We start from the raw sequence: 12,098 nt of genomic DNA, 5'->3' as shown, positions 1-12,098 counted from the left end.
TCGTCGATTTGTACGTAGTTATGCCATGGATACGGTATATCTTCTTGTCGCCCGTGGTGCATATCGGGAATTGTCTTGCCGTACGCGTACCTACCTAGGTAGGTATCTGTGGATGGGGTTGAGTTGGGTGGGTTGTCTGGCATCATCAGCCCTTGGCATCATGTCGGGAACACGTCAGGACACACAGGGACGGGCCAGAGCTGAATGGAAGAACTAAAGACATGGACATAGGTACGCAGCAGTTCCATGGCATTTCTTCCAGGTTCTCGGACCTCCCAGCTGGGGGTGCCTACGCAGCACGTTGCCTGGGCCTGGTCTGTTTAGGGGTATTATTATGTAGACACTTGACTTGACAAGGTACGTTATGTGTGTACTGCGTATGCACAAGGAGCAGCGAGCCCCATCATGCCACAACGCGTCTATATGTAGTATACGCAGTAGCTAATAAGTGAACCTCGCCGCGGTGAGCGAACCCCCTCGGTCGTGTAACGTCAACGCCGGGCCTGTTCCCACCGTATTTGTTACCGTAGATGTACTGTAGCTGTACTGTACTATACCTCGTCGTATGGACGCAGTATGTACGTGGGCCAAGGTAATACCTGATGTGCGTTGTCGCTTCGGGCTCTGTCGATCCTGCAGGTCTCTCTCTCTCTTCTCTTCTCTCTCTCTCGATGCCCCGCACAGCCACATGGGCCGGTAGAGGACAATGACATGACATGGAGGCTGATGGAAAGACCATGACGCAGCTAGAGACATGAACACAAGACATGGGCTGCCTTGGGCAGGACGCTTGATCCTTCATCCTCTTGTATCCTCACGTCTCGTCTCTTTGCCAGCCCATTCCGTGGCCGGCAATCTCCCCGAGCCCTTTTTTGCCTTGGATACTACGTCACAGCAGCCAACGAACACTTGTTAGCGTGTAGAGACTATGCCCCAGCGCCACCTCCCTTCCGACGCGCCACGCCCTCCCAGCGTCGGCAACACCGATACCTACCTCACCGCCGCCATCGAGGACATCGTCACCAACTATCCCCCGCGCAGCCGCTACTCTCATGATCAGCTACACGGGCTCTGGAGCGGCCCAACCGCCGTCGCCCATCTCCTCCTGCACGTAGCCTCCCGCCGCCCGGACCTCGTCGTGGCCGGCCGCTCCGCTTCCGACTGGGCTCTGCGCTACCTGGCCGAGGGCTCGCGCGGCCACAACCTCCGCCTGGGCTCCCGCGGGTGCGGCCTCGGAGACGAAGCCCTCACCTACGCCGCGCTACGCGCCGCCGTCACGGCCAAGCCTCAGGACATCGGCCGTCTCGTCGACTACGTCGAGCAGCTCGGCCTGTTTGCCTGCCCGGATGACAGCAGGGGCGGCGGCCACGGCCACGGCAGCAGCAACAACGGCAGCAGCAGCAGGGGCAGCAACGGGGACGACTACCCCGACGAGATGCTCTACGGCCGCGCCGGCGCGCTGTACCTCCTGCGGCTGGTGCGCACCCGTGTCAGGCAAGCCGGCGGCAACGCCGACGCCGTCGACCCTGCCATCGCCGAGCTGTCCAACGCCATCCTCTCCCGCGGCCCGCACTGGAGGTGGCACGGCGCGCGGTACCTGGGCGCCGTGCACGGCGACGCAGGCATCGTGACCCAGCTGGTGCTCGCCTCGCCCGAGCTGGCCCCGCGGGCGCAGCCCATCCTCGAGCGCCTGCTGGACGTGCAGCGCATCGACGGCAACTGGCCCAGCGCGGAGGAGCCCGCGGGCGGCATCGGCCGGGGGGGCAGCAAGGAGCTCGTGCAGTTCTGCCACGGCGCCCCGGGCGTGGTGCTCTCGCTGCTGGCCTTGCGGCCCCATTTCCCGGAGCTGCACGACCGCATCGACGCCGCCGTCGCTCGCGCCAGGGACCGCATCGCGGAGCGCGGATTGCTCACCAAGGAGCCGAGTCTGTGCCATGGCATTTTTGGGAATGCATTGTACGTACTTGACGATCTCCCCTCCCCTCTCCCCCGCCCCTTTTTCGGCGCTGCGACGGTGCCCTGAGCCAATCCTCTAATAACGGAGACGTGCAGAGCCCTGGATCCTCCCCGGCGAGAGCAGTTTCTGGCCGTGGCCACCCCGGAGAACGTTGCCAGGCTCAAGATGGAGCGCGGCGTGTTCGAGAGAGCCGACTACGGGCGATCCTATTCGGCTCTCGCCAGCTACACCCCGTCGGCCGTGTGGACGTGGTTGGTTTGGAAGGACGAGGAGCCCGCGATGTTTGCGTACAGCGATGTGTAACAGGAGGTTTACGTTGCGTAGGGAAAGATGAGTGCCACAGCGACGCTTCGAGCGGAAAATGCTTGCCATGCCCATGCCCTCCGGATTGCCCCTGCGTGTGTCCGCGTCATGTTACGCTCGCTCCTTGCGACGCGTGGTTGGAGCAAGCCACGCCGCGACCCATCGCGCGGCCTTGGTGATCAAAACCCAACACGTTTCGCTGAGGCTTGTTGCTATGTACATCATCGCGAACTATCTACCCCGGCTCAGAGATCCTCCACGTCCTCGTCCCGCCCCGGATACATGATATCCTGAACCACGACGGCCCGGACGTGATGATACAAGACGAACAGATAGGCGGCCGCCAGCGCGGCGGACATGGCCGACGCGAACCACAGCACCGCGTCGTTCTGAAACGCCTCCCCGAGCGCGATGGTGGCCAGCGTGAAGCCCGTGTTGGGGAACACGACGGCCCACCAACCCAGGTGGAAGTCCTGGGGCGGAGCCCTGGCCACGGCCAGCGCCGCGATGCCGAACCACCAAAAGCTCAGCGCCCACAGGAACGCGGCGCCGACCATGCCCATCGTCCTGAGCACGGCGGCGTCGCGCAGCCCGTCCGTGTCCGAGTCGAGCATGTCGGGCACCGCCTTGGCCAGCCCCACAAACGCCAGCGCCGTGAAGGCGGGCGGGCCGACGCACATGAACAGGCCCGTCCGGTGCTCGCGGTGGGGCAGGCCCGCCTGCATCAGCCTGCCGACCATGTGCGCGTACATGATGAGCGCCACGGCCGCCCCGAGGCCCTGGCAGGTCAGCCCCGCGGCGGCGATGGCGGCGGCGTGCGCGGGCGACTGGCCCGGCGCCGCCGTCGCCGTCGCCGCCGCCGGCCCGGCCACCACGGTCGCCATGGTGCCGGACAGCATGACGGGGAAGACGGGGAGGATCCAGGTGGGCATCATGGTCGGCAGCGCGAAGCGGCGGCGCTCCGAGAAGACGAGCGAGTACTGCCCGACGGCGACGGCCGTCGCGGCGGCGACGTAGGCCCAAAACGCGGCCCGCAGCGCGGCGACGAGGCCCGGCTGCGCCGCCGGGTCGGCCACGCCGTACCGGTACGTGCCCGTCACGACGGTGGCCAGGGCGAGGAGCGAGGTCGGGAAGAACCACCCCTCGCGCGGGTGCGTCACCGAGGCCCGCAGCGCGCCGCGGTGCAGGGCGAAGCGCGCCGCCAGGGCGGCCGTGATGAGCGCGAAGACGAGGCAGTTGGCGGCGTGCACGGCCAGGCCGACGTGCCGCAGCCCCGGGAACGCGTGCGGCTGCGCGGCGATGAGGAGGGCCAGCCCGCCCGTGGACATGGAGAGGGTGTACCACGCCCAGGTGAAGTGGGCAAGCCTATGGCGGAGCGGGAGGCGCGGGCGGGTGGCGGCATCTTCTTGGTGCTTGTTTGCGAGGTCCATGTCGCCGCCGGCTCCGTCGCCCTCTCGAGGGCCGGGCGGGTCCAGCGGCGGCATGTCGAGGGGCAGGGCCTTTTCGAGATCGTCGACGTGGCTCCCAAAGCCACGGTCCATGGAACGGCGGGGAGATGACGTCGGCGTGCCGCGGCGGGTGGCAGGGCCGGACGGGACGGCCGTCTTGTCGTCCGGGTCGGCCAGGTCGGCGGTGGTCCGGTCCCAGGGGGAAGGGGACGTCGGACGGGAGACAGACGACATGGCGTTTGCGTCTATGCGTAGGAGAAAGGGACCATATAATAGCGATGAGAGGCTGCCAGCAGCCACTAAGATCAAAAACCAAAACCAAAAATGAAGGACTTGTCGGCCGCGAAGCCAAATGAGAGATAACTATTATCCAGCGTATAATAGAGAGCCACCAGGCCCAGCGAAGGTAAGACCTTACCTTGGGTAATGAAGTACCCGAAAAGGCTCGAGAAGAAGTAATGGTCCAGCCAACTTACCATCAAAAAGAAAACAGAAAACCAACAAGCGCGGGAGGGGGGAGGCAAGAGAGATAAAACCACGACGTCCATCCTCTCGTCTCGCCTCCAAGAAACCCGCCTCCTCCCCTCGCCCGCAACAAAGTCCACCGCCGCACAACATACCACATCGTCAGGGAGAACCACGAGGAACACGCAGGCATCAGACACGAGACGATGACAAAAAAAAAGAGCTCCTCAACGTAGCGAAGCCGCCGCCGCCACGATGAGACAAGCCCTGGGATCCGGACCCAAGACGCGCACGCACTCGCACTCGCATGTCCAAGATCTGAAGATGGATTCTTCAACTCTTCGTTTCCCCTCCCGCCACCACCTGTTTCAGGACATCTCATGTGGCGAACATAGCGGTTGAAGAAACAACTCCTCCCCCCCATCCCACGAAAAGAGAAAAGCCGATCGCCACCACGCATCGTCGAGTCAGGGACCTAACTGCTCACCTACGCAGTACTTACTGTGTATAGTACATTGGAACGGCGCCGACATGTCGTGTAGTACCGGTACCAGCCCTCCCCTCCCCCACCGTCAGGCACGTCACAGACGGGTTGAGATCGATCCAACTCCCAACTCCCCACCAGGATATACCAGGAGGTGACGATACGGGTTTTTTTTTTCTTTTCGTTTCTTCTTCATATCCGCACGAGATTCATCCAGATCCCGACAAATCCTGTAGGCCTGGAGCCCGCCGGGACGATGTGACGGGGCCTGAGGTCCGGACTGACTCGTAGGGGTTCACGCCAACACGCCGCTCTGGTGGTGGGGGGGCGGCGTTTTCTGACGGTACGTCCAAGGGTGCCGACTTTTACGCGATGATGAGAACGATGTCAAGACCAACAGGGAAACAACGGCAATGCCTCGCAGGAACGCCATGTCTGTACAAAAGCATCGCTGTTATCAACCTCGTCGCTTCATCGCGGAAGGATAGCTGGAAACCCCTCGATACGCCAGAGGCGGCGGCATGCCCCCGGAATCGACATCCCACCCCCGACCCCGACGGTGGATGCCAGCAGACGGAGACTGACGACGGACGACCGACAACCATGGGACGTAGGGGCAAAACGAAAAAAAAAAAAAAAAAGCGCCAAAAGGAAATGCCCAGTAACAGGATTGAACTGTTGACCTTCGCATTACTTGATATATCCCGAGAGGATATATTAGTACGACGCTCTAACCAGCTGAGCTAACCGGGCTTTTCGAAGTGTCTGTTATCCGCAGATCGGAATCCGACCCCATCGACTCATTGCAGAGGACCCAGAACGAGAACAACCTTGTCCCCGTTCCCCCCGCAATGATCCCCTGGTGATGAATGTTGTGATGTGACAGGCGTGCGTACAAGAGGACTTGCCTGCGAGGACGTCCCATGTCATGTATTAATCACACCCCATTCCCAGAACCCAGCGCGGCGAAGGGAAGGCTATATCAACAATAAACAATACTAAAGTGCAAAGGCTGGGAGAATCTACAACGCTCATGCTTACAAAACCCTATCCATACCCCAAGAATCCACACAATCCACACCAACCCCCTTCCAGCGGGGCCCGGTGGACAACACAGAGAGCAAAAGGAAAGGAGGCAGGAGAGAAAGGGGGGGGGACATCATATCCTCGTCCAAGCTCCCCGTGCTCTCGGCGCATTGGTCGTCCCGAAGTTATGCAACCTTTCCCCAATAAGGTACGCTTCGTCGCGAATCCTTCCCTTCCACCTCTTTGCAACGCCCACCGCGCTGTACCCGACCAAGATCCCGGCCACCAAGAGCGCGACGGCGGGGAAGCTCAGCCTGTGCACGACCACGGTGAAGACGCGGCGCAGCTCCTCGGGAGGAAGAAGCAGGTCGCCTTGTTCCAACGGCGCTCCCCCGCCATGACCGGCGCCGGAAGCCGCACCCGTCGCAGCGGCGGCGGCGGCAGCGGCGGGAGCAGCAGCAGCAGCGGCACGGCGCACAAGGACGTCAACCAACCCCTGAGCAACGGCTGTGCGAGCCACCACCAACGGCCCCGTCACGGCCGCTGTCCAGAGAACGAGCCCAGGCACGACAAACGACCTCGTCAGGATCCCGCAATCCGGATCCATCCATCCTCTCCGCATGACGGCCCGCGCGGCATTCGAGAGCGTCCTGCCCTTGAACCACGTGTTGATGATCCGCGTCGCCAGCTTGAGGTAGATCAGCCCCAGCGTCCAGGCCTGGACGAGGCGGATCGTGTGCTCCTTGTGCGTTTGGATGGGCAGATGCCCCGCGGCCAAGCTGGCGGTGGATGTTGCAGGAGCAGCAGCCGCCGTTGCAGGGTCGTGCGCGGTGACATCGGCGGCAGCGGTGGCGGGGAGGAGGCCGCGACGGAGGAGGAGCGAGTTGCCATACAGCACCTCGTGCAAGGGCATGAGAGCGTAGAGCTCGAGGAGGGACGAGATCATCATGGGAAACACGCCAAACACCACCGCGTAGAAGTAGACCAGCCGGAGCGCAAACGCGACGGCCTTGACGACGCGGGGCACGCCCTCGCGGCGGACCCGGCCCGACCAGGCGGCCGCGCGTCGCCAAAGCGCGGCCGCCAGGGGGCCGGCGCGCACGGCAAGGTAGAGAGCCAGCCCGAGGATGTGGATGCCGATGCTGAAGGCGTAGACGTCGTTGGTGCGGACGTGGGGCGGCAGCATGCCGCGGAGCATCCAGCGGCCAAAGGCGAGCGGCAGCACGGCGATGCCGACGCCCGTGAGGGCGGCAAACAGCCAGATGAGCAGGATGAAGACCGAGATGCGCAGGCGAAAGTGGGGAGGGATGTAGACGAGCTGGTACTGGTCGGTCGAGTAGACGTCGGTCAGCGACACGTCCGGCTTGCCGTCGAGGCGCGCGTTGCCCTCGGTCACCTCGAGGAACACGCTGGCGCCCTTGGGGATCTTGACCTGGCCCGAGGCCGGGGCGCGCACGAAGCGGCCGTCCGGGACGAGCTGGCCCGAGCGGACCAGGGACGCCTTGGCGCGGGCGCGTTCGTATCCGCCGCTTTCGCGGGGGGGCACGAGGTCCGGGCGCGGGGCGGCGCCTCCCTCGAGGATGCCGCGCCAGCTGCGGGCGACGACCTTGTTGGTGGGCTCGTCCACCTCGAGGAACCAGCGGCGCCAGACGGGGAGGCCGCGGTCGGGGGAGCCCGGGGGCAGGACGAGCTGGCCCTCCTCGTCGACGCGCCACTCGCCAAACATGAACCAGGTGATGCGCAGGGCGCGGGCGCAGCGGCGGAACCACCACGTGTACATGGCGTGCAGGCCGGCGCTCGGGCGGAAGAAGCGGACGGCGAGGGGCATGGCGAAGTTGTAAAAGAGCAGGTCGACGGGGAACTCGAGGACGGGCTCGTCGGACGAGTAGTGGATGGGCAGGGTGCCGGGGAGGGCGAGGGCCAGGCCCCAGACGACGCCGCCGAGGCAGACGATGACGAGGGCGCCGTAGACAAAGGCCGAAAAGAGGATCTTGCGCAGCTGGGTGGCGACGGTGCGCTCGAGCACGTCGCGCACGGGGTGGAACTCCGGGTCGTCGGGGTCGCGGATGAAGTGGAGCACGCCCTTGCGCATGATCTTGCGGCACATGGAGACGAACAGGGCAAAGTGGAACATGTAGCCGGTGCCGACGAACCAGTGGACGAAGATGGAGGTGACGGGGTAGCGCACGGTGAAGAGCACGCGCGACTGCAGCGTGGCGTTCTCGAAGAGGGGCAGCAGGGCCACGTCGAGCAGCAGGCCGCAGTAGAGGGGGAAGACGAGCATCTCGATGCTGATGATGAGGATGACCTTGACGACGCCGCTGGCCTGGTGCAGGGCGTCGAGGAGCGACGCCTCCCAGTCCTGGGCGGCCGGGGCCGTCGAGAGCGGGACGCCGCGCCTGAGGTACAGGGCGGCGGCGAGCGAGATGGCCAGGTAGCCGGCCAGGATGGCCCAGAAGCGGTCGGCGGCTCCCCAGTGGGCGAGGGAGGCGTCGGCCATCGCGGCGGGGACCGCCGTCGCGGGGGCCTGGCCCAGGTCCAGCAGCCAGGAGCCGGAACGGAGGGCGGACGGCACCTCCTTCAGAGCGAGCCAGGCGGCGCTCGCGATGGCGGCGGCCCCGGGGATCACGCCGCCGCCGCCGCTGCCGCCGCCGCCGCCCAGGAGGCCTAGCATGCGGGCCGGCACGAGGACGCTGGCCGCCACGTGGTGCTTGAGCACCTGGAGGGCCTCGTGGCTGACGGCGGAGAAGTTGCGGACCTCGGCGGGCGACAGGAGCGGCAGGTCGTAGTCGACGGCGCTGTTGACGCGGAGGACGGTGGCGGTGGCGGTGGACCACGAGGCGCGCAGGGCGGCCATGGCGGTGGCGGCGAGGCGCGGCAGCATCAGGAAGCGGCCGACGACGTAGAGGGAGCCGGAGGCGGCCGTGAAGGCGGAGCTGACGGTGAGCAGGGCGCAGTCCTGGAGCAGGCGGGCCAGGCCGAACAGGATGCGGACGATGCGCGAGGGGTTCGCCAGGGCCCAGATGGCGACGCGGCCGATGTTGTAGGGGACGAAAACGCCGAGGAAGATGGTGATGGAGACGAGGAAGGCGCAGAAGAGGGCGTTTTGGAAAAGCCCCACGAGCGGGCCGCGGACGCCGAGCAGCTCGAGGACGCCCTCGAGGTCTTCGGCCTCGTCATCGTCGAGGATCGGGGCGTCGGGATCTTGGTCCATGGCTTCCTGGTTGGCGGCGGCCTCGTCCTCGGGATCCTCCTCGCCAAAATCGCCTTTTTGGTTGACGTGGGCCAGCTCGTCCTCGGGGATGGCCTCGACCTCGCGCCACATGAAGTCGAGGAGGCGCCCGGGGAGGCCGGGCCGCGGGGGCGGAGGCGGAGGCGGGGCGGCCGCTGCGGGCTCCGCCTGGGAGGGCGCGCGCGGCGGTTCCCGCGGGGCGTGTTGCTGCGCCGGAGCCTCGTGCTCCCCCTCGTCCTCCTCGTCCCCATCGAACTCCGCCAGGGTCGCCGGGAGAGACTCGGTGGCGTCGCTGTCGGGCCCGGACGGCCTCGGAGGGGGAAGGGGCAAGTCGTTGAACGACCAGTTGTTGTTGGCCAGGGGATGGACGGGACGGGGGAGGGCGGGGCCGTCGGTGTGGGCCCTCGGACGCAGGCGGACGCCCATGGCCGGGTCGTCGGCGCCTAGGTCGGACTCGGGCATGGCGTCTTGCGAGCCGGAAGGACCCGGCAGGCCGTCCGGGTCGGCGTCGTCAAGGCGATCCATCATGGAGCGGGCCAGGCGCAACATCTTTTCGGGGTCACCGCCGGCCTCGCGGTAGATGTCGACATAGTCGCGGAAGTCGGCACGGTCGTAGTCGGCATGCTCGGCCACCTCGTCGAAAGACGGCCGGGATGATGCTGCGGCGGAACCGCGGGCCGCCTGTTGGACGGCGCCTGGCTGGGAAGCCGCGGGCTCGGACTCGGACTCGGACTCGGGCTCGGGCTCGGGCTCGGGCGCTGGGGCGGGCAAGGGTTCGATCTGGCGCTCCGGCGGCGGTGGGTGCGGCGGCTCCGGGTGGGCATCGTCGAGGGGCGGGGCCGGGGCGACCAAGGGGTCATCGGCGAAGGCGCGCATGTTGATATCGGGCTGCTGCTGCACCACGTAGTCTCTAACTAGGATGATGAGGATGAAGCTGACGATGACGAGGACGGTGATGATCTGGCCCTCGAGCACGTCCATGATGGCGCGGTTCACCGAGGGCTGGCGGGTGAGGTTCTGAAGGAAGGCCACGTCGCTCAGCAGGGAGCGGCGGCGGACGTCGAGGCGGGGGCTTGGGACGGGGAAGGGGTCCGGGTCGGAGGCGGAGGCGGAGCCGGAAGCGGTGCCGAACAGCAGGCGCAGGACGGAGGCGTAGACGGGATCGGTCGACGTCAGGTTGATGGAGAAGAGGCCGCGCACGAACCTGGCCGAGGCCGGGGGCAGGGTTTCGAGGACGCGGGCGAGGGAGGCCGGGGTGGTGGCGGCGGCCGGGTTGGCGAGAAGCGGGGAGGTGGGACAAACGCCGAGGCCGAGGGGCAGGGCGCCTGAGAGGCGCTCCAGGGCGTCGGAGGCGGCCGAGGCAGCTGCGTGGGAGGAGGAGGAGGAAGAAGAAACAGCGGGGAGCCTCGGCCCCAGGCCTTCGTCGCTGATCCAGAAGAGAAAGGACCAGACGGCGCGCATCAGGTAGGGCAGCCAGCCGAGCCAGACGTTGGCGACGAGGGCGGCGCGGAGCCAGACGAGGAGGGCGCGGGCCAGGTACTTTGCCGTGTGGCGGACGAAGATGGGGAAGGGCAGGGTGGCGGGCATGTCCGGGTCGTAGAGCTTGGTGAAGCGAAAGGGCGTCTTGCACAGCTCGCAGTGCTTCTTTTGCGAGTGCGAGAGCCACTCCATGAGGCAGTCCTGGTGGACATACTTAATGCTGCCGCTGCACTTGCACGGGTAGAAGAGAGGCTCTTCGGGGGTGCCCTCTCCGCGACATATCCTGCACGTGTCCGGGTCGGCCGAGGGGGGGTCCGAGGGCGCCTCATGCTTGGGCGGGGACCGCGAGGCGGCCGAGAGACGGCGGCGCGTGTTGGGGAAGCGGACAGGGTCGTCGGGGGGAGGGAAGGGTTCGAGCTCGAGGGGGAAGCCGTCCATGTCGGCGATGGGCTGGCCCGGAGGCTGGTGGCTAGGCACGGCGTTTACGCCATTCGACGTCATGACGCGGGGGGTGATGCACGCATCCTCCCCATGCCTCGGCGAGGGGGAGGACGGGGGGAGGGGGGGTTTGGCCCGGACCGGAGCCGAGGGGTTGTTGAGAGGAGACGGGACTCGTTTCGGGGGATCCGGAGCGGGTGGAAGCGGGACGAAGCGCGGCGTGGGCGGAATATGAACAATGTCGACGATGATGACACCTGAGTCGGCCGAAAATGGCGGGTGACGTATATGGATTCCTTTTTTTTTTTTTTTTTTTTTTTTTATCTCTGGGATCGCCTCGATGCCAGGTGTGGAACCAGCCGAAGCCGAAGCCGAAGCAGAAGCAGAAGCAGAAGCAGCAGAAGGCGGGACAGGAAGAGGTTGGAGGTTGGGGTGAGGGACCTTGTGGGTGAGGGAGCGAGCGAGTGAGCGTTTGGATGGCTGGCTAGCTGGCTGGATGGTTGGTTGGTTGGATGGATGGATGGATGGATGGATGGATGGATGGATGGATGGATGGATGGACGAATAGGTTGGTAGGTGAGGATGATGGATAGGCAAATGCGATGTTGGAGGATGGACGGACGGGATGCCGCGCCGTGCGTGGTGCAGTCGGCAAAGAAAGAATGACGGGAATGAATAAAGTGAGCATTGCTTGCAGAAAGACGGGGCCGGGGCCCCACCTCATCCCCCCCCCCCCCCCCCCACCCCCATCCGTCGTCACCCGCCGCCGCCGCATGGCATCCACTCAATGACGCTGGCTTTGGGCCTTTGGGCAGTTGACGGCACTGAATTCAGCGCTGGACCCAGCAGGGCAGGCACCGCACCTCAGGCAGCTCAGGCAAGGCATCCATACTACTACTCATACAGCACACAGCACACAGCACACCGCCCAGGCCCCGAGGGGGAAAAGTGGGTCTTTTTGTTCTCTTTCCTTCTCCCTTCCCCCCCCCCCCCCCGACCCGACCGAGCCAGCCAAGTACAGATACCCAACGTTAACGGCATAAGGCCTAGGGCGGTGGAGCATGGGAGAGCGACATACATACTTACGCAGTACTGCGTACTATGGTACCTATCTACTGCGTATGAGGGAGCTTGGGGCTAGGGCAGGAACCGGGGTCTAGCATCCTTGTACCTTTATCCTAGCACGACTGGTAACCAAGTTATGACCAGGTACCTTATCCATGTCACGGAAGAGCTCAACTATAGTACTATAGGTACCTAACCTAC

At 65.2% G+C, this 12,098-nt stretch overlaps 3 protein-coding genes and 1 non-coding gene across 4 annotated transcripts; 1 reads left to right on the top strand and 3 right to left on the bottom strand.

The window, feature by feature from the left end:
* Positions 1-928: 928 nt before the first annotated feature.
* VTJ83DRAFT_2779 (uncharacterized protein) lies at positions 929-2,260 on the top strand (the record flags this gene model as incomplete). Its single annotated transcript, XM_071009086.1, has 2 exons — positions 929-1,956; positions 2,053-2,260. The coding sequence occupies 2 exons, from the start codon at positions 929-931 to the stop codon at positions 2,258-2,260; spliced, it is 1,236 nt and encodes a 411-aa protein (XP_070869319.1).
* Positions 2,261-2,505: 245 nt separating this feature from the next.
* Positions 2,506-3,942, bottom strand: VTJ83DRAFT_2778 (uncharacterized protein; the record flags this gene model as incomplete). Its single annotated transcript, XM_071009085.1, has 1 exon — positions 2,506-3,942. The coding sequence occupies one exon, from the start codon at positions 3,940-3,942 to the stop codon at positions 2,506-2,508; it is 1,437 nt and encodes a 478-aa protein (XP_070869318.1).
* Positions 3,943-5,312: 1,370 nt separating this feature from the next.
* On the bottom strand, positions 5,313-5,410 carry VTJ83DRAFT_t39. Its single transcript has one exon. It is a non-coding gene; the product is annotated as a tRNA-Ile (tRNA).
* A 406-nt stretch (positions 5,411-5,816) lies between these two features.
* On the bottom strand, positions 5,817-10,895 carry VTJ83DRAFT_2777 (uncharacterized protein; the record flags this gene model as incomplete). Its single annotated transcript, XM_071009084.1, has 1 exon — positions 5,817-10,895. The coding sequence occupies one exon, from the start codon at positions 10,893-10,895 to the stop codon at positions 5,817-5,819; it is 5,079 nt and encodes a 1,692-aa protein (XP_070869317.1).
* Positions 10,896-12,098: the final 1,203 nt, after the last annotated feature.

Source organism: Remersonia thermophila, chromosome 2, assembly GCF_042764415.1.
Source record: "Remersonia thermophila strain ATCC 22073 chromosome 2, whole genome shotgun sequence".
Classification (NCBI taxonomy): Eukaryota; Fungi; Ascomycota; class Sordariomycetes; order Sordariales; family Chaetomiaceae; genus Remersonia; species Remersonia thermophila.
This window is presented reverse-complemented; position numbering and strand designations above follow the sequence as displayed.